Source organism: Hibiscus syriacus, unplaced genomic scaffold, assembly GCF_006381635.1.
Source record: "Hibiscus syriacus cultivar Baekdansim isolate YM2019G1 unplaced genomic scaffold, ASM638163v2 tig00110864_pilon, whole genome shotgun sequence".
In the NCBI taxonomy this organism is placed as follows: domain Eukaryota; kingdom Viridiplantae; phylum Streptophyta; class Magnoliopsida; order Malvales; family Malvaceae; genus Hibiscus; species Hibiscus syriacus.
Window position 1 is genome coordinate 2,821,434 of NW_024062893.1, and position 26,125 is coordinate 2,847,558.

The 26,125-nt window shown below is 34.9% G+C and overlaps 1 protein-coding gene and 1 pseudogene across 1 annotated transcript; both read right to left on the reverse strand.

Annotated features, from left to right (window-relative positions):
* Positions 1-2,407: 2,407 nt before the first annotated feature.
* On the reverse strand, positions 2,408-8,287 carry LOC120143775 (annotated as a pseudogene).
* Positions 8,288-11,192: 2,905 nt separating this feature from the next.
* Positions 11,193-24,764, reverse strand: LOC120143768 (clathrin interactor EPSIN 3-like). The gene is made up of 15 exons (XM_039158004.1): positions 24,567-24,764; positions 23,899-23,960; positions 23,625-23,676; positions 21,536-21,615; positions 21,376-21,454; positions 21,060-21,143; positions 20,801-20,946; positions 18,844-19,170; positions 18,424-18,465; positions 18,221-18,316; positions 17,979-18,130; positions 17,143-17,369; positions 13,598-14,260; positions 12,106-12,739; positions 11,193-12,026 (listed from the first exon to the last, which is right to left on the reverse strand). Exons 2-15 carry the CDS (start codon positions 23,931-23,933, stop codon positions 11,413-11,415), a joined length of 3,231 nt encoding a protein of 1,076 aa, XP_039013935.1. The 5' UTR covers positions 23,934-23,960; positions 24,567-24,764; the 3' UTR covers positions 11,193-11,412.
* Between the last annotated feature and the right edge of the window lie 1,361 nt (positions 24,765-26,125).

Sequence of the window (26,125 nt, forward strand, 5' to 3'; positions counted from 1 at the left end):
ATTCATATCATATAACATATGTTATTTACATATGTTCACATATCATCTATCATATCATATAAACATATATATTTCATAAATCATTCTCAGTTATTCACTTATCTTATATAACATAACAATTTAAATCTATTAACAAGACAACACACTCCTTACCCTATTAGATCAGAAAATTTTTCACTTTATGTTGGCATGTATAATTTTTAAAACACTTTTGACTTCGTTTTTAGCCTATAATCGGCTAAACCGTAGCTCTGATACCATTAAATATAACACCCCAACCCGTACCCGACCCGGATACGAGTCCGATATGTCACATTGACATTTTAAAACCTTTATTCTTGTAAAATAACTGAACATTTGAACTCTTTTTAAGAAAATACGATCATATATTGTTCAATTGTGTTTGGTATAAAATTTTGAGATAAAAACGTATTTATGAACAGTAAAATACGATGTGAACAGTATCATGAATAGTAATGAACAGTGCTATAGTGCATCAATGCACTACTACAATACTGCTATAGTGACTTTCGTAAAACGTTCATAAAACTCATAAAAATTTAGTCGTTCATTACTATACAATTGTCATTTACATATACATGTTTAAAGCATTACAAACTCAATCGTATGACTTTTCAAAACCGATTAGAACATATCATATTTAATCCTTTATTTACATGCCGAACACTTTCCTTATTACAAAATACATACTATACATTTCTTTTCTGATCTTTAGAAATAGGGGACTGACCTGTTTTGCATAACTTTTATCAATCTTCTTCTCGGAACCTAAGTGTGAAACAGTCACACGTTAAGTCATAGACTTAGTGAGACATATAAACATATAATAAAAATCATAAAACATTCCATATATTAAATTACATACATGCACATATACTATCTTTATCATTATCTCTATCATAATCGTTAACCCATTTATCATGTGATCTTGTATTTTCCATTTCTGTATATCGTGTATCTTTTCATATAATTAATTCACACACATACATATATCATTAACATGCTTATCTGTACTTATATTACTATTACTAATTTCTTTTTATCATATAAGCATATACTGAACCTTTCTATACTCACCATCGGGCATCCATATCATTTCACAATAGAACACACATAGTATCATATCAAGATATTTATTTACTCTCTTTAAAGACCGTGTATTAGGCCATGTATACTTTTGAGAACTTAAGGTATGTGAATACATTGAGGTTGTGCACTATAATGCTGTTACCACAGCTTATATAAATGTCCCGAAAAACCTATCCAGATGTCATAAAGAATCTCGGCAACTGTCCATAGGTCTCGAAGAACTTAGGTAAACTGTTCATATGTTCCTTAGAATATAGGTATACTGTCCATATGTTTCTGAGAACATAGGTATACTGTCCATATGTCTCAAAAGACATAGGTATTTCTGTCCATATATCCCGAAAGACATAGGTAATTCTGTCCATATGTCCCGAAAGACATAGGTAATTCTGTCTTTATGTCCCGAAAGACATAAGTAATTTTATCCATATGTCCCGAAATACATAGGTAATTCTGTCCATATGTCCCGAAAGACATAGATAATTCTGTCTATATGTTCAGTAGAGCATAGGTAAACCCTCGACTCTTGGCATGCCAACTATACCTATAACTCTCATATCACATAACATGGGCATTTTATTTCATATCATTTCACATATTCACATGTGCATTTCACTTTCCATATGATTTCATAATCATATGTCATTTACCTTATAACACTTCTCTTGTGTTCATATGACATGTAAATCATTGTCATCTCTCATTCTCATATGTTTCTCATACATCACATATATCACATATTCATATAGGCTCACGGTTTTTATCACCTATCATGACATTTCACATATATACTTTTATATCACATAAACACATATCTTCTTATCACATAGTTTCTTATTATATCATTCACATACTTCAATATCATTGGACTTATTTCACTTTATTACATAATCACTTATGTCAATACCACATAGCTTATATTATAATTTTCTATATTCATGTAGTTCAGTATCACCTATCACATATACATATAAGCATGTAGATCATGTCACATATAATAACATATACCCATTTCTATTTATTCATACACACGTAAGAATCACCTAGTATATCTCATAGACATATCATTTTCATCCCTTTAGCATATAGCTCATATAATTTTTCCTGCATATTCATGTCACATAATGTATATGGTATGAATTCATATCATGTTTCATAATATGAAATGAATCATATATCAAAGTATTAAATCTAAACTTATCACAAGTCTAGAACTAAATATACTACTATAATCATGCTTTGCATATGCACTCACCTTAGCCTTGCTTTGATTCGATCATAATTCTTTGATTGTTCCGAAACTTATTTAGGCTCAATTTCTACATAAGCATAATTTCCACATAAGCATAATTTCCAAAACGATTATCAAAACCCTAAACCTTATAACTTAATATTAATAACTCAGGCTAATTAAATAAACCAAATTTCAATTTTTCCTGCATCGATACACAAAATAACTTCAAAATATCCATACATCGATGCACCTACCCAGAAATCACTGTTCATTGCACGAAAATTCACTCTTTCAATTTCAATTCTTCAAGTTTCATTCCCTTTCATATTCTTAACTCAAATATGCATGCTTAAACTTATTTATATCTATTTATTTCATCTTAAACCTCAAAATTATATTCTCTATATAGAAATCAATAATCATACCAAATTTTTTATGTTATCCAAGCTTAATTCTAACACTTCTAACTTCTTATTCTCATAGATGACAAGTCAAATTCATCCTCCAAATTTATTTAAATCTTCATATTCAAAATTCCACCTAAAAACTCATTTTCTTTAATCTTTCGTAACTTCTTCATCTTTTGATTTTAAGATAACTTAAGTTTTCCTTAAGCTTAGTTATCACCTATTGATCAAAACTCACTCTTAAAATTAACAAATAATCAACAAAATATAAAACTCACATTTGCTCTAGCTTGAGCACGTTGAAGAAGGAAAGAAGATAAGTTTGGAAACTTATAACACCCACTAAATTTTATTTAATTATTTTTCTTATTCAATGACCTATTTGCCCGGACTCTTTCAATAATTACTAACAATCTTTCAGGAAATACTTTCAAATAAATCATTGAACTTTTCAATTTTTCCACTTTAATCACCAAATTATGAAATTTTACAATTTGATCACTAACTTGTAGTTTGGGATGTTATAGAAACGATCATCATCTTCATCACGTTTTAGAGTGTGAATATTGCTGCCATATCGAGTGGTCACAGGTCGCCTGTTCCTACTGTCATCGCTGGCTGTTGAAGTGCATATATTTCTTCCAGACAAGTTACTCTGCAGTGTAGGATTTGGACCTATAATTGCAACCAAGCCAGACAAATGAGAAAAGACTTCTCCAAGGCAATTTTTCCTGTATTTCCCTAACAGATGTAACAGAAAAAAGCTGCATACAAGAAAAATTAAACAGACAATACTGTTACCAAAATTCAGGCTAACACCTTCAACAATGATTTTCTTATATTTCACTAATTTGTATCAGATGATGATCCAAGTTTTGGATCATTAATGATTGTGACACTGTTGTTCTGAATTTTTTTAGTACCCATATGACGTATATTCAGACACGGGTATCGAAATATGCCCCAACAAGGATCCTCCAAATACATGAAAATATTAAACATGCTCGTATACGTATGGATATTTGATCTGAGTCCAAGTAACATAGGATACAGAGATACAATTAATAAGATGTATAACAGTAAGATTACTTAAGAAAGACGTTCTTGTTAAATAAGATAGCAACTACCTTCTTGAGACTATATTAAGGTTCTCGAAATCCTAATTAATACAACTGTCTACAGATTGACTTAAAACAAGGGGAAAAGAGTAGTATTCAGGTATATCACCTTCAATTATAGGCAGTATGTTCTAATCCTCATTCTACTTACCCTTATCTTCTAAGTACATCTAGTGTATATATGGGATTACTCTCTTTCTCTTGCTCTCTCTCTCTCTCCACATACAAAACATGTTTATGTGATTATGTATAGTGACAAAGACATGTATACTTCATCTAATTAGTTTAGAAGATATTAAATAGGTCATAGAATAAACATTTTAAATTAAGGTCTTCAACCCAGCAGAATAAAGAAATTGTCTTTAACAACAGAGTGACTCACTGTATTCCCAGATGCCACTTTGAGATTCTTGTCCAGTAGTTGATGAGCTGGCACCACCACCACCACCACCAAGATACGAAAGAGGATTTACGTACCACAAGATGCTTCTGATGTAAGCAAAATATCCACCATTGCTTCCTGGAGAAGCTTCAGTAGCTGTCAAATATCTAGTCATCGGATGATCTTTGCCCTTGGAAGCCAGAAGTTCTCCAACAGGGAACCACTATTAGTGCTTGTCTGTTAAGAAGACCCAAGTCCAACAAAGATTTACTCAAATCTGCCGGAAAGAAGAAAGCAATACTGGTGAATGGCAGACATCTGAAAAGTAATGTTTGCATAAGCATATTTTAAAGTTCATCAGAAATAGTAAATACCAATATGCGATCACCATAGAAAAGTGTTCACAATAAGAAAAAAAAGGGATCATCTCTCGTAGTACTGAAAGAATGTGACCTTCAAGTGCCAAAAAGTTGCATTAAAGCACCTGAATTGAGCATCTAACATCCTATAATCTGCACATATATTCAATATTACCAATTTGCAACATTCTTCTAAACACCGGCTTGAGATAAAACTAAGATAAATATTACTAATTTGCAACATTCTTCTAAACTCAGCTAAAGTAATGCAATACCTGAACTAAGATAAAACTAAACAAGCCTGCCACACTGATTTTAAACATGTACACTGCAAGCACATAGCATACCTTGATCACCAAATATCTTGCGAGGATAAGGGATGGCAAGATCATGGGAGCCCAAGCCACTTGATTGGTTTCTATCCACATAGTCTTTAATCATACCCAGAGTGTATGCCACAGGAAATTTCTCCTGTAGGATACTACTGTCAGGTAATCGGATATTTAAATGAACATCAGTTGGTAGGTTTGCAGTTGTAGTGTTTTCAAATGCATCATCTATTCCTTTATCCTTTACATGTTGCATGGCTTTCTCTGATTCCTCAGCAATCACTGGTGAACTTCCACCGGGACAAATTGGCTGATGATCAATGTCCTTTACTGGGATGAGACGATCATCGTCAGGATGAGAGGAAGCATTCTCAGATGCATGACCTGCTGGATTTGAAGTGACAGAACTAACAACTCTTCTTGTTCCTTCATTGGTAATATCACATTGTTTATCCACAATATTAGCCAAGTTGTTGGAGCTAAATGATTCAGAACTGATCTTTTCAACCAACTCAGGATTTTTCTCCTGCTATGTCAGGACAGAAAAAATCTTCTATCAAGCAAAGTTTTTAAACTTCCAAGGTACTTCCCTTCTTCCTGGTGAAGAGCACCACAACCTGGATTGAAGTCCAAGTGGCCTCCTCCAGCCAGAACTCCGATGGTAAGACAAAAACTAGAACGCAGTTTCAAGACAGCCAGCACTCGAAATTACCTGAACTGTGGTTCCACTATCTCTGTTTTCCTCTATCACCCCAGAAGTAACAGTTAGGTCAGACGCCAAGTTCCAGTCAACATCATCCATTGTGGTTGATGGAACACAAGCACTTGAAGAACTTCCTTGCTCAAACTGGCTAACAGTAGACACTCCAGAATCGGATGATTCATATTTCTTTGAAGCAAGTGCAGCACTAAGAACAGCTGCAGTTGTTTCCTGCAGTTTTGACCAGGTAACTAAGAATGCTAAAAAAACCCAAAAAATTAAAAACCTGATTGTAGTAAATGAGCATCGAGCATCTTCTCCCGAAGTGGAGAACTCCTAAGCTCAATCATCACTAGCAAACCTGGATGTGAACACTCAACCATGCCTTCTCTAAACTGGATGCCAGTACTTCAGCACTGACAATTCCTTCTGGAAGAGTTCCACAAAAGAAAAATAATTTATTTAGAAGACCTTTCCCTAAATATTACATGCTTTATCAAATATAGAAAAATATTTTATTTAGAACATCTTTCCATAAATATTACGTGCCTGCTCAAAAATAGAGAAAAAAGGAAGCAGAAAATATTAATACCACTTTGCCAAACTTGTACACCATCATATCCAATTGCTGTTACCATGGGGCAGATTTCAGCGGGTCTGTATAAACTTGATGCAAGGATTTGTTCTCTCATTAAAAATGGTAACATATATGTGCAATACGAAACAAGAACTATCAACTTAAACAAGTCTAACACTATAAAGTGGCCATTGAAATGGTGGACTAGGGAACTCAGCCTGATACCAAAAAACAGCAACAAGTTCTATCTACAAATGAAAGAAGAATCATGGTGCCCCCTGCTTTACGAGTGGCAAGGTGTTACTGTATTAGTATGGAAAGTGCAGTGACATGAAGTCCAGAATGATAAGAGAATTAAAAAAACCTATCATGTTCGGAAGCACAGTAAGAAGAATACATGTAAAGAGTTAAATGAAAGCTTTCTTATACCTTTTCCCATCCACCACTTTCCATCTGTTCTTTTTAATAAAACATGGCATAAGAAAGGCAACATATCTATAACAATTATTACGCATTGCCACTAGATGTTAGTCAGCAATTAAACAAAGTAGGTTTTCAACAGCGTATAAATGCATATAAGGAAGAGTATAAGACCAGTTCAACGTCAAATATTTAATTCACATCTTGATGCAGAAGTTCCATTAGCATCAACAGTAAAAGGCTAAAAGTCCTAAAACTTAGCTTTTTTAGGCTTTTTTTGATTGGGTGGATAGAATAATAGAAAGACGGAAAAAAAAATCTTTCATTTCCTTGTATGTTTGGTAGGAAAGAGAAGTGAAGAAAAAATTATTTTCTTCCCATCCATTGCTTGGAAAGATTGAAAAATAAGGGGGAAAAGTACACTGTTTTACCATTATAATCAATGTAAGTTGAAGATTAAAAAATGATTAGACATATTGTAAATATACACATCAACTCACTCCACTCTCATTTACTGTCATCTATTTTGTCCAATTTGAAGTGATTTGTTTTTGTTTAATAGATGAGGAAAACAATACTCTTCCCATTTTCCCCCTCACAATTTTACTTCTGACCAAGCACACGAAAACTAAATTTTCTTTCCACTTTTCCACCCTTGTATTTTCCCATCCTTCCAAGCATACCCTTAAGTGTAACTATAAACTAATAATATAATTTACACTTGATAACTAGGATACATATGGCAGAAAATTTTGCAGCGTCAGTGCTTCCACCTCGGATATGCAATAGAATGCAATACTTTGACAAAGACTCTTTCACCTGAATCCACCATGATAAGATACAGAGCACAACTATATGAAAAAAGGATTAATTTGAGACGAAAATCCTTGAAATGAATGATAAAAAAGGGAAAGAAATACTTTTAGGTCAGTCCATCTAGAGTCCTCCACGTTTTTTGACTCGGAATCTTCACCTTAAATCCCAATGAGCATAACAATTAGAAATCATAATCACAATGAAATAACAAAAAAAACGTGATTTTTTGTTCACACTACCTAGATCAAAAAATTTAAAAAGGGATCAAATAAAGAAGAAAAAGTTACATGAAATGTAGACCACGAAAAGCTTCTTCTGGTTCTTAGCTTCAAGAATTGCTTCAGGAATTGAGCCTTTGAATGTAATAGATGACAAAGATTCGGACATTTCCATCTTTCATCAGACAATTAGGTTCCTAAAACTCATAATTCGCAATTAAATCACTCTTTCGTTATCAGAATCAAATTCGATCGCCTCGAATCTTCAAGCATACACTTTCACGTGCACTTCTGTCTGTATGTGCGTGTGTGTCACTCCAGAAATAAACTGAACTATCCATAATTTCTAAAAACCCTAAAAAACAAGCTGACAGTGCGGAAACCCTAAATTATTTAGAACATTTAAAGATTATATATAATAAAAAAATATGGTGAAAATTTCTTTATTAAGGGAGGGATCAACGAGAAGGATCAAATACATTAAAAGAAACGGAACCAGAAAGAAATCAGCCGTACCTTTGATTGTAGAAACTGGAAACTCAAATTTCACGACGAAATCTTAAAATCCTAAGAACAGAGAAATGAGAAGGGACTCGAAGACTTTTGAACTAATAGACGAGCACTAATAGAGAAACCAGAAGTTCTCCAATGGGGAACCACTATTAGTGCTTGCCTGTTAAGAAGACGCAAGTCCAACAAACATATCTTTGTTTATTTGCTTATGTCTGTTTATGACGTGTATGAACTATTATAGAATAAAAATATATGTCTGCTTATTTGTTTATGTTTATAACTTGTATGAACTACTATGGAATAGATGTGTGGTCCGTGATTCGTCAAATGGATGAGTCTTAAGTTTATTGATCGAAGAATTCATGATGAATGTGTAACTTATTATTTCAAGTTCAATGTGCTCAAATAGAATCTTGGAAATAATTCGTAGTCTAAGATTTGAGGTAGTCTAAGATTTTAGTGGTCTTAGTGAGGACTCGATGAATTTATCAACTTGAGAAATTAGGTTTTTCACTCTTAATAAATTCATATTCAAATATTTGATTGTTCATAGTGAAATTAACTTGATGAGTTCATCAAATTTCAAATGAGAGGTTGAGTTTAGTAAATGCTATTAATAATTAAATATCCCTAATTCGTGTGTTTATATTCAAATAGACTTGATGAAATCACGTACATAAATATAAAAAGACTAACCACCATATATAAAAGATTTTGGATAGTATTTCTAAAGAATTTATGAGCATCTCGAGACATATTTGACTAATTGTTGAACTATCACGAAATTCAAATAGGTTTGATATTAATTATGTGTTATAAGTTTACCCATAAATTTACCTATATTTTAACAAGTTTATGATTCGTTCATTTGTTAGGAGAAAAATTACTTATATGTACTAGTTCAAACCTAATTAATATCAATGCTTATGCTACTACTTTTGACATTAATCTTTTCTCTTTATTCTTTCTTTTAGGATTTTTATCCCTTTGTTTTAGTGGAAGATTATTGGTAAAATAATGTAATGTAAAGTAGTGTGTATCTCATATCGGTGAGATACTATTTTGGTGAAAGGTTTATCTACAAACTCTTCTCTTTACTCACTGTTGAATAATAGAGGATAAAGCTCAGTCACGCATGTGTTGTCATTCTCTCATCAATTTTGATTTACATTTGTATTTATATTTGTGTTCACATTTGTCTTTGACACATCTACACGCATATCTTTTTGGCCTCATTCGTATTAAAGTTTTTTACCAAGCAATATTAATTTTTTTTTCAATTGACCAAATTAACACACAACAATAAAACCCTACTCTCATATATAATGGAGAAACGGGGAGGTAGGATAGTAGGCTGTCCCAACGCAAGGTTGAAAGTAGCTTCCGTGGAAGATCTCTGGCAGTCAGAAAATTAAAAATAAAGATAGAATGCAATGCATGTATAGTTAAATAAATAAATATATAGTTGAACAGTGTTAATAATGCAGTCTTCAATATGTGCGTCTGTAAATGGGAAGTAACCCCTGCATAAAATTCTCTGCAAAAGACAGAAACGTAAGACCCGACAAAATTTAAAAAGAGGAAACATGAAGAGAATGATACACAAAAGTCAACGATAGCAAGCTACGAGAAGGAATAAATAAAATGGTTTAAAACCTAAACAAAGGCAACACTACTCAGCTACCATATTCTAACCCTCCATAATTTCCATTGACAGAAACGTATAAAAAGTAGAAGTCATATAAATTACTACAAAGACATTAAAAGAAGACAGAGATGATACACCCTACGGATGTGACCCGTACTACTCGGCTACCCTGACCTTAAGTCTCCATAATTTCCTATCAGATGTCATATCCTCGGTAAGGGCTAAGTCCTTCAAATCAAATTAACACACATCATTAAAAAAATCCATGCAAATTATAGGGTTGACGGGATATTTTTTTGGTGATATTTTCCCTTTCTTTGGATGGTTTTACTCCCAACTTTTCAGTTACGATAGAGGCTTTTCTTTATTCATCATTCACATCTCTCTTATCTTATCTTCTTTTCTCTCAATTGGTTTTCTATATTCTCTCTCGAGTGTTTCTTTTGGTAGTCGTCAAGCTTTCTTTATAAGATAAATTACTATTTAATCTTAAGAACAACATTAAATTTTTGAGATTACATAAATCCAAACGAATTATTTCAAACGTAGTGACTACACGGTATAATAATTATATCCAATTATTTTATTTATTTGTCATTTTTATAATAATCAGTACTAATATACATTTTTAGAACAGTCTCTTTACTAACAATATCTTGCTAGGCTTTGTCCTCCTACGTTGTTGTTTTGGATGACAAAAAAAACTTAATGCATCAATACTCACTTCCATAGAAAGTGTTTTTTTTTTAAGAAACGGCAAACTTGACCCAACCATAAGAAACGGAATAAAGAAAAAGTTAAAAAATTTTGAATTTATTTTGGATAAAATAACAGCACTGTTTCAAATAGAATCTCCAGAAAAGGAAAATCTATTGGCTGAATTATGCATGGAATACAGGAATGATCTACTATAAAAGAACTTGACTCAACTAATGCTATGGGAATGCCTAATCTAACCGTGGAAAATGATACGTTTAAGAGGATAAAGTTATGTGCCACATAAATACACATTCATTATCTGAACCATAATAAAATTTGAGAACTTAAAATTAGGTGAAAATCCCACAAGAGAACTGATTAAGCATCCCCCAAATATACAGTGATTCTAACCTTGTAGTTGATCACATCCATGATCAAACAGGCCAATGATAATTAACTGACTCTACCTTGCTCCGTCCCTGTAAATACACTTATTAGTGTCGCCGATGACACAGTAGATAATGAGAAAATATGATCAGATTTTTTATTCCATAACACTCGTGTAAAGATCTATCGGAAGAACATGAAACAAAAGAAAGAAGGTAACCTGAAAGACGTTGTCTCTCATTCTTACACAATTTCAGAACAGCTCAAACCACCAATGAATCAAAAGATTACGACTAGTACGATTGCTTAAGAAAGAATGAGAAAAATTGGAATGAATAAACATGGATCACATCAGGCCCCTGCAAGACAATTTGTGACTACATAATTTGACTCGAGGATCCATCGGCAATGCTTGGGCTTAATATTTCAATCTCTTTTATTCTATATCATAAGCGTATGGCAACTTCCTAATCCATCTGGGGAGGTAAATCATTCTCATCGATAACTGCCACCATATGGCTGTTGAAAATAACCATTTGTGCCCATCATAGGGTTATAACTGCCAGGCATTAGAGTTTGTGATTGTATGTGTGCTGTCTGTACCATTCCCATGCCCGTATTCATACCCATGTTCATCCCCACTCCCATGCTCGGGTTCACACCCATGTTCATCCCCATTCCCATGCTCGGACTCATACCCATGTTGTTCATCCCCATTCCCATGCTTGGACTCATACCCATGTTGTTCATCCCCATTCCCATGCTTGGACTTATACCCATGTTGTTCATCCCCATCCCCATTCCCATGGCCACAGGTTGTTGATTCATACCACCATAGCCTACCATGCCCATACTCCCAACAGGTCCACCACCGTTTCCTATACCCATACCCATGCCCATGCCCATGCCCATGCTGGAACTCATCATAGGAGTTGCTGAAGACCTGAGAACACTACCACCCGCACGACCAATCCCAGACCCAGACCCCATAGCTTTACCCATGGTGACAGTAGAAGTTACTGTACTCAGGGTAGGCTTTTCCATCCTCTTTTCCTTCCTATTCATTTCATCAAAGTCGATTCCGATATCAGCCAATGGGTTTGTTTTAGCTGCACGAAGAAACAAAATAAAGTTATTCCTGCAGAAAGTTTACATGACATTTTTAACAAGAGAAATATAAGCACTTACGTCCAGATATATTCAAATTGACCAGCCCTCTGCTTAATGTATCAGCCCAAACTGCTGACTTTGGTTCAAACTTTTTATTTGATGGTTGCGGAACAATAGCAAGTTCTGTTGACTGAGGAGATGCCTGTGGTAATATTGAAGTGGCTGATCCTGGCTGCAAGAATAAGCCACCTACGATATTGTTGTTATCTTGTGCACCCGGTGCTTTTGTGGTTTGATTAGCACTCTGCGAAGCAACTGACACACCATAACCCTTCTGCGGAATGAAGTTTCCAGTGTTAACCTGGGTAGCTGGTTCAGCAGGATTTTGAGGTTGAACAGCCCCGTGTGAACTAACAGGAGTGTTAGAACCTACCTGAGAGATGAAACTCCCATTGCTGCTCCGTGATGCAGACACTGAAATTTGAGGGCCCATAGACACAGTCTGTGTATTAAAATTACCATATGTAATATTCGAACTTGATTCCATTGGTTGGGCATATGGATTAGAACTTGCTTGGACAGGTTGGCAATGCGGATTAGCATTTAGCTGTGCTAGTTGGCCATTTGGGTTAGTATTTGGCTGTGCAGGTTGGGCATATGGATTAGCATTTGGCTGTGCAGGTTGGCCATATGGATTCACATTTGGCTGAGACTGTTGGCCATTTGGGTAAGCATTCGGCTGTGCAAGTTGGGCATATGGATTAGCATTTGGCTGAGCGGGTTGGCCATTTGGATTCACATTTTCCGGTGCAGATAATCCATTTGGGTAAGTATTTGGCTGTGTAGGTTGGCCATATGGATTATCATTTGGCTGTGCAGGTTGACCATTTGGATTCACATTTGGCTGAGCGGGTTGGCCATTTGGATTCACATTTGCTGGTGCAGGTAGTCCATTTGGGTAAGTATTTGGCTGTGCAGGTTGACCATATGGATTAGTATTTGGCCATGCGGGTTGACCATTTGGATTCACATTTGGCTGAGCGGGTTGGCCATGTGGGTAAGTATTTGGCTGAGTGGGTAGGCCATTTGGATTCACATTTGGCCGAGTGGGTTGGCCATTTGGATTCACATTTGGCTGAGCGGGTTGGCCATTTGGATTCACATTTTCCGGTGCAGGTAGTCCATTTGTGTAAGTATTTGGCTGTGCAGGTTGACCATATGGATTAGTATTTGGCTGTGAGGATTGGCCATTTGAATTCACATTTAGCTGAGTGGGTTGACCATTTGGGTAAGTATTTGGCTGAGCGGGTAGGCCATTTGGATTCACATTTGGCTGAGCAGGTTGGCCATTTGGATTCACATTTGCCGGTGCAGGTAGTCCATTTGGGTAAGTATTTGGCTGAGCGGGCAAGCCATTTGGACTCGCATTTGGCTGAGCGGGTTGTCCATTTTGGCAAGTATTTGGCTGTGCAGGTAGGCCATTTGGGTAAGCATTTGGCTGAGTGGGTTGGTCATATGGATTAGCATTTGGTTGTGCAGGTTGGTCATTTGGATTGCCATTTTGCCGAGCCAGTTGATCATAGGGATTAGCATTTGGCTGTGCGGGTTGGCCATAAGGATCATCATTTGACTTTGGTGGTCGGCCATAAGGATTAACACTTGACAGTGCAGATTGGTCATGTGGAGAAGCACTTGGCTGCACAGGTTGGTCATACAGATTAGCACTTGGCTGTGTGGGTTGACTATACATATGAGCACGTGACTGTGTCAGTTGACTATACATATGAGCACGTGACTGTGTCAGTTGACCATAGGTATCTTGCTGTGCTGGTTGGTTATAAGTAGGTACTGGTGGAGAAGATTGGTTGGTTGGAGCTAAAAATGCTGCATGAGAAGCCACGTCATATGCAGATCCAGAACGTGGAAGGATACCCTCCAAAAGATCACTTTCCTGAATTGGAGTTGACATTTCTTGAGGAAAAAATTGAGAGCTTGCTAATGGAGGCTGAAAAGCAGAGACACTGGAGCTGGAGTAAGCATCAGCAGAAAACGAGTCTCCAAAGTTGAAGTCTGCAATTGTCTTGGATTTTGTAGAAGGTGCCAGAGGAACTTCCATATTTTGATTCGTTGTAGGCTGGAAAGTAGGCATAGAAGTTGATATTTGTTGCTGAAATTGGCCATCAGTTGAAGGAAATGCTTTGAAAGGATCGTCACCAAATGGATCATCAAAACCCTGTATCAAGAACAAAACTAACTTATCGTTTTACAGTAGAATAATGCTAAAAAACATTGAAATCTACTGGAATTAAATAACAAAGTTCATTGGGGGTAAACAAGGGGAAAATAGGAAAGGGAGTGATATGCGGGAGAAAGAAGAGGAAATGGAGCATATTAAACCAAATGGATTTAATTTTGATAATTTAGTACTAAGAAACATTCACTGATATGATTCTAAACTAAATTTTTTACAATCTTGCGATCCTATGCTTCCGATTAATGATTCAGGTTGTCGGAGAGAGACCGAAGCCTCTCAGCTCATCAAAGAGAGACTGAAACCCTTAGGAATCATTAAAAGAGAGACAGTGACCAAGATCTTTTAAGGGTTTTGATAAAAATTATGACTTCCTTTATTCCGTTCTCAATTTGCTTCTTACATAGAGATGTTAGCTAGTTCAATTTTATACTTTCTACGCAAATAATTAAAAACAAGGACTCCAGCTAACGAAAGACTTCTAATAGATTCCTAGCTAATATCTTTAATACTTTCCTAACAAAATAATAATAATTTTTTTTATAGGAATAGGAGGTCTCATTAAAAACCTCCCTCATAGTTGCCTCTTAAGAAGAGGCAATTAGCGGAAGGAGGAAAAGAGTACCTCAATATATTTATAACCCAAAATTACATAAGACTTTAATTACAACATCACCCGAAATAAGAGACTAAACATAACCATAAAAACACTAAAAGAACGTTCAACCAATCCCCTCCTTAGCTAACTTATCAGCCTCCCAATTACAAGCCCTAGGGACCAGCCTAACCAAAATGTCCTTAGCCGAAATTAAATCCCCTATTTCCCCAACCAAACAACAAAACGATGGGGCATCAAAAGGCCTCAAAATCCAATCCACTACTGTTTTACAATCACTCTCTAGAATAAGTCTACCCTTCAACACCCAACCCGAATTAAGAAACAAATCCATGCCTTCCTTAATAGCTTTCAACTCAGCAAGCAAAGGAGGACCTGGTCCCACAACCTTAGAAAAAGAAATCAAGATAGAGCCATTCGAATCTTTCAGTACACCTTCAATACCACCCTGCAAGCCATCGCCTCTAACCGCCCCATCCACATTGAATTTATAAAAATCAGGTGGAGGTGGAAACCAACACTGATCGTTCTTCCTCTTGTGAGATATAACTACTAGTCTGTCTGCAAGCCGAGGATCCCCTACTAATAAATCAACCTGGATATTAGCCTTAGGAAATTTGGCTAAAAACCATTTTGCCAGCCTGAATCTGCATATGAAGAACAGTGTAGAGCTCTCAGAACTCCAGTTTTCGAAAACCACTAAATTCCTAGCCTTCCATAGTGACCACAAAACAACACCCGGAATAAATTTCCAAATAGAAGAAGAATCCTTTAAAACAGACCAGGAACAGAGTAAAAACATAGGATCTTTGGGCAGAACAGTAGACACATCCCATATCATGATGAACCTATTCCATAACTGCCAGGCAACAAGACATAGAATGAAAATATGTTGAATTGTTTCTTCCTCCTTTTTGCATAAAGGACATAATAAATCTTCCATGGTAACACCTCTTTTCTGCAACTCCACTCTAACAACTAATTTTTTATGAGATAATTGCCATAAAAATGTTTCAACTTTCGAAGGAGTCAATCCCGTCCAAACCCATTTGTTCCACTGAAAATTCCCACCAGAACTACATGTAAGTGCTGATCTGTAGGCCTTCACTGAGAACAAACCATCTCCAATCCCTGACCAAGATAGAAAATCATCAACTGAATCAATCAAAACAATATTATCAATCAAAGTCATTAGAGAAATCCATTGCTCCAATTCTCAATCGCATAAATTCCTCCTTAATCGTATATTCCAAACCCAACAATTGTTTTCATGACAGCCAAAGTCCGCAACTAATCCCCTTTTATTAATCGATAAGGCATAAATCCTAGGGAATTGTTCTTTTAAAGTAAAATTATTAACCCAAACATCATTCCAGAATTCAATTGATCTACCATTCCCCACTTGAATCTTTGAATTTGACCTCAAACAATTCTCGATATCATCCTTCTTCTCATAATTATTCCAAATTCCTCTCCATATCCATGAATCTTGAGGATTTGTAGCCTTATTAATTGATAGAGATAAGTTACTAATATTGTGCTTGCAACTAATCATCTTCTTCCACTGTGAATCTTTCTCATTCGCAAACATCCAAACCCGCTTCCCAAGTAGCACTCTATTGGTCAAAGACAAGTCCAGAACTCCCAAGCCACCCTCCTCGTACGATTGACACACCATTTTCCAATTTACCCTGATTAAGCAACCGTAACAAAATTCTTGTTATATATAATTTTTTATTTTATTTTATTTTTTTGATAAGAATTGGAGGTATCGTTAAAAAACCCCCTTCATACTTCACGGAACGCTGCGAGAGTATTCCGACAAGTAGCGGAAGTTAGGAAAAGAGTACCTCTAATTTTTTAAATTCATTACAACACTTTTTATATTAACCCTTCCTATGTTGCTTTGGCTCTGAATTTTTCTGAGTGTCCATTTACGACATATATTAAGACATGCATGTGGGTTATGACCCGCAAAGAATCAGAATAACATAGACCCCTTTTATGTAACTATGCATATGATCTCATGGTTCCACAAAATTGCTTCAACTTTAACTACCCAAGCTGTTTTACATGCCATTTAAACAAAGATACTATGAAGAAATACAGCACATAAGTCAAAAACAGAACAGCATATCCACATTCATGGTTCAATTAATAGGCATAATATAAACAGGTGCAATGGAATCCTTATATTTAAACCAAGAAAAAAATTAGTAAGTTAATCAATTAAACAAATCATGTCTACCTGATCGCCAAAATCAGACGCGAATTGATTGGCAGCAAAGGTGGGTATAGCACCTGAGTGTGAGCTGGCATCACCCTCATCAGAAGGCATTGTATGAGTCGTTGGTACAATAGCCAATGAACCGGATAGATCACCAAGTAAGTCTATTTCGGCATAGCTGGAAGCAATAGGAACAGCAGAAGCAGGGGCGGGTGTAGCACCAGGAATAGTAGTAGAGGCATGGCCAGCTGTAATAGATGATAAGCAAAGGATGGAAAATAAGTTCCAGTTGTAATGGATAAAAGCAAAAGCATCTACAATTATCCAATCAAAACTCCTCCAAAGTAGGAGAGTTATCCACAAAATCACATAAAACTCCAACCAGCAATTTCATTGAAATTAAGTAAATAAAAACAATTTTGTAAACATGAAGTCGCCGAGACAGCCCTTTTATGTTTTAAGGCTGCATGGCCAATAACATCATGTACATTAGTTCAAAATTCTAACTAGTATATCAACAACTTCACAAGTTTAGCACCTGGAAACTTGCGATGAATACATAAATGATGAAATCCAATCTGCAGTAAATAAGCATTTTATAGAGAGGGGGAAAAATCCTACCACATGAAATAAAAAAAATGGAACAGAAACGAAACAGAAGATTCTATCAAACTTAATGCTTGGACGACTTAGAAATTTACATTTTACAGTGAATGTTCAAGTCAATATTACTACATTGTCTAATGTTCGTATTGGATAAGCAGTAAGGGCACAAATTCCAAAAGAAAGACAACTATGATCATCCAAGTAATGCCATTGGAGCATCCAGACCACAGAATTTACACAGGAATTTGTACCTGAAACTGAACTGTGTGGATCAAATTCATCAAAAGCCTTCACTTTTTGATCTGGAGGAGATGCTGAATTACCAAAATCAAAGGCTATTTGGTTAGGGTTATTGCTAGCAGAAGAAGCCATGGAAACAGCTGCTGCTGAAGTTTCTCCATCCCTGTAATCAATCTTTGCAGTATGAACCATCAACTAGAAAGAAACAATTGAAAGCAACATGCCTATGAAAAATTAAGATAAAAGGCAATACCTTTCAGTATGGGAAGGACTCTGAGATTCACTTACAGCTTCTTCAAAACTAGGAGGAGCACCAATATTTTGTTCAGGAAATTTCTGTTCAAGCTGCCTGCACAAAAATGATTTCCAGAGAAATTTTAGAAACAAGAAACAATTGTTTTCTACAAAAAAAATCATCACCTAAGACAAATTGAGAATGCATCCAGTAACCATTACCTTCCATCCTGAGAATGATCATCAACTCTAGCACCGTTGCCCCTACAGAAAAGATAGCCATGCTAATTATATATTCTCCATGTTAAGCATCTAATGAAGGTATGAGAAAACCATAACTAAAGTTCAAATTGGAGGATCATTAAAACTACTAAATCAAGATATATCACTTAGTCAATTGGCACCCAAAATCTCACTGTGATACAAAAGATCCATGGAAAAATGTCAAGTAAATGCACCATTTAAGTATCTTAATCTAGGTGCAAAAGAAAATACTAATATTCACACCTTCCACTTTGTATCCAAAAATTAAAAAAAAAAATTGAGAAAATGGTAAAATATATGAATCAACAAATATTAACATGTTTTTTAAAGGAAACAAAAATAGTAATATAAAGGTCTCAAAAGTAAATAAAATCATACCAAGATGAAGAACCATCGTCGTCAAAAGCTCGGTCCCTATCAGAGACCCTACTTCTTGTTCCATATTGATCACCATCAACTCTTCTACCCCTGTAGTCATTGTCCTTGTAACCATCTCTTCTGTTGTGATCTTCATGATCTCTTCCATCGCGACCATTTGAATCCGCATATCTTCCGTACCGATCATCATCTCTAAAGCCATATTCTCCATCTCTTCCATAACCATTCTGACTCTCTTCCCTGCTTCCATGGTGATCATAATCATATCTGTTGCCATATCCCCCTGAACCCTGCCTACACATTCCACCTGCTGAATTATTTTGGAACCTGCAACCAGTTACGCATTATGGAAGAATTTTACATGTCCATTCATCTATGTATTCATATCCAAACTAATTTCTGTGGCAAAATTTTTATACAGATAACAATGATCATGAAAAAGAGAGGTCATCAGAACTTACAAAAATGGAACTCAAATTAGAGAAAGGCAGAATATTATTTATATAAGTTTATACCCTTTTTCAGCTATATTATGTATTAGGATAGTGATATTGAACCATGACTGAAGAAAATAGATTCAAAATTATTAGTAGACAGAGATAGACTACCATGCAATAGCTCAGAAAGATGCAAAAATAGGCATAAACCAAGAACGAATTGAAAGTCCAAGTACAGAGATAAAATACATTTTTATATGTGCATGCTCTTGATTGCGTGTAGTGACGTAACCAGGGTCAAATTTTGGGGTGGGGGGCAAGTATAAACAGTACAAGAATCAAACAAAATGAAATAACAAATAACAATCATTACTAAAACAATTTCAAAATACATAACCTATCAAAATAGAATGCACCGCTCTTTCAGGTCATGAAGATCATCTCTGAGTGAATTGTTATCAAGCTTTAATGAATTGGTATCAAAACATTAATTCACCTCAATTCTTCAAGATTTAGTAGGATTACTGTCAGCAATTAAAGGACTGAGATTCGTACATGTATTTGATTACTCGGTTAATGTTTAAACATTTTTTTCTTTTGAAAAAGGCATCAACTTTAGATGGTCTTTTTATCTATAGAAAAGTACATATATGTTTATATACTAATTATTAATAGTAGATGTAACCTATCAAATAAGCAGTAAGAATTGAAAAAATATTTAAATAAATATTTTTTTAAAAATATAAAAAGTATATAAATAAAAAGGAATTACAATTGAAAATTAAATATCAGTAAGAAATCATATAGCAAAGTAAACACACATGATCAAACTTAATAACTGAAAAAAAATTACAAAAGGAAAAGAAAAAAAAGAGATTGATAAAAAAGAGAATATTTTAAAATTTTGTATTTTAATACGAACCATCACTTGTCAGTTTATAAGAAAAAAGGGAAAACGAAAATCACAAGTGTATATTAACTTGGAAAGTGAAAACAGATAACAGAATTTTAGTGCAAAGTGAAAATGGAGAAGATAAGCAAAGATGCAGATAAACTGTGAAAAGTTTTTGAAATCTGTCAATTTAAAAATTAAAAATTGGAGGGAACAGCATCAATTTGTCTGATTCTGAAATTGACAGGGGCCTAAGAAGCATTTAAACAGAGAAATTTGGGGAGCAAGGCTCAATTTGCTTAATGTTTAAACTGGCAGGGACTAAGTCAAAATTAATCTGAAAAAGTTGGTGGGCCAGGGTCCCTCCCACCCTCTAAATGGTCCTATCACACATGTAATTATGAAGTTGAAAGTAAATATGCTCTTGCAGACATGTACTTCTTGCATTGAAACACATGTCAATGCCATGTTGTAAGTACACATGCTAATGTACATATGATATTGAAAACTGCACAAAATATCAAAACAATTACCAATTTCTCCGATGCTCAGTATAAGAAACACTTATTGGGAGGATGGTTCAACAGAGCAAAGAAGATTAAAATGTAAAGGCATTTTGCCAACTCACTTGTCCCTGTTAGCTGCAGCCTTTTGTCTTACTTCAGTTACTCTTTCGTTATCATTTATAAGGCCCAAAAGGCTTTGAGATCTTTTTCGGACATTGCTACCTTGGTCTCTTCCACTGGAATCAATATACTGAAAATCAGACAAAGTCTGCAACACAGGAAATACATAATTAGACAAAAATGTTTAAATACAGTGAGCTGCAGATTGTATCATCAATACTGAATGAAATTTGTTATATAGCATCAAGAAGCCACAAATACCGTTATTAGATACGTATGTCCTCTGATGTCATCTATGACACGCTCTGATCCATGAGCAACAAGGTAGTCCAAAACAGTCAAAGCCTGGAGCACACCAAAGCAAATAGCCTTTCAACGTTGGTAGAGTTTGGTATGGGGGGAGTGGAGGAAAAGTAAAATTCATAAAAAGAAAACACAAAGCAAAGTATAGTATAGTACAAAAAATGTGCAACTACTTTAACAGTTAATGAGTTTTTAGGCAACCACTTTCTAAGTTGCATAAACCAAATTGTAAATAAATGCAACATCGCAACTGACCCCTCAACACATTGCTGACCTTGTATACATGACGCCAATTCTTTCCAGTGTCATTCATACGTTTCCACAGTACTGCCATGATTATCTGGTATTCAGGACTGCATGAATATTAAAAAAAGGAAATGAATTTCCATGTAACAAATAATAATGAAACTCATATATATTTTTCAAAATCTTACGAGCTTCTTGTTGCCAATGCAATATCTGCCAGGAGTGATCCATGAGGACCCCAGGACTCATTGCTAGTAGCATCAAGAACCTGAAATTCGAAGGGAAATAATATACATTACTTAAAGAAGAGAAATAATACTTTTAACAGTATAACAAGAATAGTGTCACTTTGTTGTTTAGATCTGTTGATCAAGAACACTGTTTCTATAAGAACTTTCGAGGACAACATCCTCCCCTGAAAAACAAAATGTTTTGGAGCCATTGTATTCAATCAAGATTCGGCTCCATCGGCATCAAGGGCACTAAATCATAGTTTTGTTGAGCGTGCATATTGCAAAAAAATAGTGGTAGCCCAAGCAAAGTAAATCACAATATGTATATGTGAGTTTTTAGATGAGTTTCTACGTGCATATATATATATATATATATATATGAGAAAGGATCCACTTATGCACTTTGATAACTTTTTGAACGAGTAATATTTCAACGATCCAGCTGTTGAATTGATCAATCTAATGGTAATTGTTATGCATGAAAGGTTTCAAAGCGATATGATATCTCTATCATATTCATTGAGAATGCCAAGTTTATCAATATATATTTATCGACTGAAAGTTCTGTATATCAAATGCATAGTTAGACCTTTTCATTTCCAAAAAAATCTTGATGTGTATGATCTACATGAATAGAAAATGAAGTATGATGATCGGATTATAAAATATTTTTTGATAAAAATGGGAGGTCTCATTAAAAACTCCCTTCATAACCATCAAACATAAAACGAATAAACAGTTATAGAAATGTTTAAAACTATTTTAGTTTTACATTAGTATAAGCTTAAGAAATAGTATAATAAGCTCTCACGTGTGGTCTAGTTTATCAACAAAATGCACAATTTTTTAATGGTCAATATGCATGGTGAAAAGTAAAAGAAAATAAAGAAAACTTCAATCAGGCAGACTTATTTTTATGCCTATTGCTGCCCTGCAGAAAACTGTGCCTAATCAAATTGCCCTTGCTTGGAAGGGTCTGAGGTGCTTTGTTGTCTGGCAAGGCAGCACAAAGCAAGACACACCTAAGGACACACCTTGATGACACAGCTAGTTAATAGAACTTGAGAAGGATTTACATGGCAAAATGGATCCTTCAGAAAATGTAAGAATCAATCCTTTAGTACCCTTCCGTTAAGAACTCCCAACATTCAATCAATGGTTCAAAACTAGCTGCAATAGGCAACCACAAGATGCTTGATGGCTGATATTACTATGCTCTTCTAATCAAATTAGCCAACTGTCCAACCTCTCTCTACATAGTGTTTGGTTGAGAAGTGTCCATATGTATGCCTGTGACTAGTGAAGAACGCTCCTCATATAACATAGATAGCCATCAAGCTACTATTCCATATACTTCATTAACCTTGATTCTGTTCTTACACTTTTTATTTTATTTCCTGATAACAATATCAATTTGATCCCCTCACTGTCACCTCTCCATAACGCAAACAAATAACATTGAACCTTGCGACTGTCTGAATGAACTCCTTCACAAATGTGCACACACTGAATTCCTCTTATCACCCCCACTTCTTTCCCTTCCCAGAACTATGACTCCTTAAGTGTTGCTTGTTCTTCCTCTCTAAGCCTCTCTGTTTCCTTTCTATTACTAGGATATGCAGATTATAGAATCATCATTTTAATAACTAATATTGAAAGGAAATCAATTTTTGCAACTAAAATCCAGCTCAATGTCAGAAGCACATTCTTAGTCTAACATCTCACATAGCATGTCAACTAAAACAATATCTAGCTAATTTACTAAATCCCCCTGCCAAAGGAAAACGATATTCTGCTTCACACAACTGATCAATAGATACTTCAGTCATGCAAAAGTTGACTTTATCGTACTCAAATGGACAGTGAAATTGCTAAACAATAGTCTCACCGTCAACTAAAACAATATCTAGATAGTTTAGTAAATCCCCCAGACAAAGGAAAACTATGTTCTGCTTGACACTACTGATCAACAGATACTTCAATCAAGCAAAAATTGACTTTTAACACTCAAATGGACAATGAAATTGCTAAATAATATTCTTACCTTCTGCTCTATTCCAGGAACTTTAAGAACTTTCTTATTAACCCCTCTCTTACTGCAAAAAACAAATGGAAAAAAAGGATCATTTAGCCACCGTTTATTGCAAAAAAAATATCAAGGAGCAGGAATAGAACGAATTGATTTAAAAAACAAAAAAGATTGCAATCATCTTTCGTAGAAATTTTCTACCAAGGGATTGCTTTACATTTTTCAAAATTCAGAAGAAATTCGGCAATATTATCATGATATGAGAATTTGTATCTAATAATACACTTACAGGTCTCTAACAGTTTGACCAAAAACCTTCTTCATCGCCCCTGCTTTCAGAATGAGCCAGCTCTGTCACATAATAGAGAATAGGAGGGTCTTGAACAACTTTCGAGCACAACAATGGAATAAAATTATAGTCATCAAAACCCGTAAAGCTAGAAACATTGCAATTTTGCAAAGAAATAAAAGCCAAAGGATTCAAAAGAAAATTTCAAGATCATTTACAGGCAACATAATCAAATCAAACTTGCATAAAAAGCCAATCATACGACATTCCAATTAATATATAAATTAAAAAGGAGTTGATTTACTAAACTAAAGAAGCTAACCAGCTTGGATGAAAATCTATATAGCATAAATATTTTGACAGATCACTAGAGATTAAAGTCGTATCATTAAGAATCTTGGTAGTGGCAAACAATTGATAGAACAAATAATGTAAACCATCAGAATCAGGAAAAAATCCAATCATTAATCAGGAACGTTTTAGAACAATCATGGATTCAAGAAAAAACAGAAAAAAATAATTAAAATGAGCAGAAAGAAATTAAACTATATTTAGAGAAATGAAAATCAAATCAATAACATCAGAATTCAGAAATCCGAATCCAATAAAATGCAACGAATCAGATCTAAAAAAGAGCGGGGGAACAAGAATAAACAAAAAATCGAAACCTGAACCTTGGCCTGATTGAATCTAAAACTGAAACCGCAGATCTGAAAGAAAAGAAGGAATTTTCTATTTTTTATGTATTAAATGGATCGTCTCCGTGAGAGAGAAAAATGAAGAGGAAATCACCAAGAGTTCTAAAATTTTGTGAATATTTTACGCTAAACAAATGAGAAGAAGTGAGAGAGAAATACGTGCGTTAGTGTTTGGCAGAGTGATCACTTCAAAAGTTGGTGAACTGATGAGAGATGCTTTGTGATTTTTACGTGCATTAAATTAGCTTGTAGGTTCCTGTATTATCGGATCAGTTCAAATTAGTCCTTGTAATTTAAAGTGATCCAGTTACAAGAATCTCAAAATAACACATGTAGTTAGTGAATTTTAATTTTGTGTAATTATATTTTATTTTTTTAATAGTATACGTGAAATTTTAATTCTGATTATACATTTCTAAAGATGAGAAGAAAACTAATTCTTAGTGTAAAGTCAACAAAGGTGGGAGAGGGGCACTGTCTATGCACGTTTTCAACAATTCAATGTCCTAATTTTTTAATTATAATTGAAATAGGGTTAATTATAAGAATAGTCCCTAAGCTTCAACTATAAATACGCTGACCCATTTAGCTTCAAAATCATCCAAATCATTTCTTTCTCCCAATTAAGAGAGCTTTCTTGTGAGTAGTGAGTATTTTGTAAACACCTGTAAATTTTCTCTTTTAGTAAAAGATCTGCAGCAGTCCGGAGACGTAGGCATAATTGACTGAACTCCGTTATCAATTTTGAATATTATTTTTCCGCTTTTATTTCACATTCCCACTAATTTGGTTATAGGAAAATTACTCGTTACTCGGTTTATTTCCCAACAACTGGTAATCAGAGCTTTTGGTTGTGAATTTTGTCATTTTTTTTGCAAAGTTACTATTCACATGAATAATAAATTTCGTGAATAGTAAAAAAAATCGGCGATACGAATTTGTCGACGGAGGTATTCTAATACACAGTGATTCGCAAAAATTATCGGAAACGATCCAAAAGAAGCCATATTCAAGTGGGAGCGATGGCTGTAGACGAAGGGAATGTGAAAATTAAAAAGTTCGATGGTGCGGACTTTGGTTTTTGGAATATGCAGATTGAAGATTTTTTGTACAAGAAAAATCTATATTAACCTCTCTCAGGAAAGCAACCAGAGGGCATGAAGAATGAAGACTGAGCTCTTCTCGATAGACAAGCCCTCGGAGTTATTCGACTGACGTTATCCCGCAATGTTGCTTTCAACATAGCAAAGGAAAAGACCACGGCGGGTCTTATGGCGGCTCTCTCCAGTATGTATGAGAAGCCATCAGCCTCAAACAAAGTTCATTTGATGAGGCGATTATTCAATTTGCGGATGGCGGAATGGGCATCAATGGTTCAACACCTAAATGAACTCAACACAATCACAACCCAGTTGAGTTCCATGGAAATTGAATTCGATGATGAAGTTTGAGCTTTAATTCTATTATCATCTCTACCAGACAGTTGGAATGCTATTGTTACAGCAGTCAACATCTCGTCGGGAAACAAC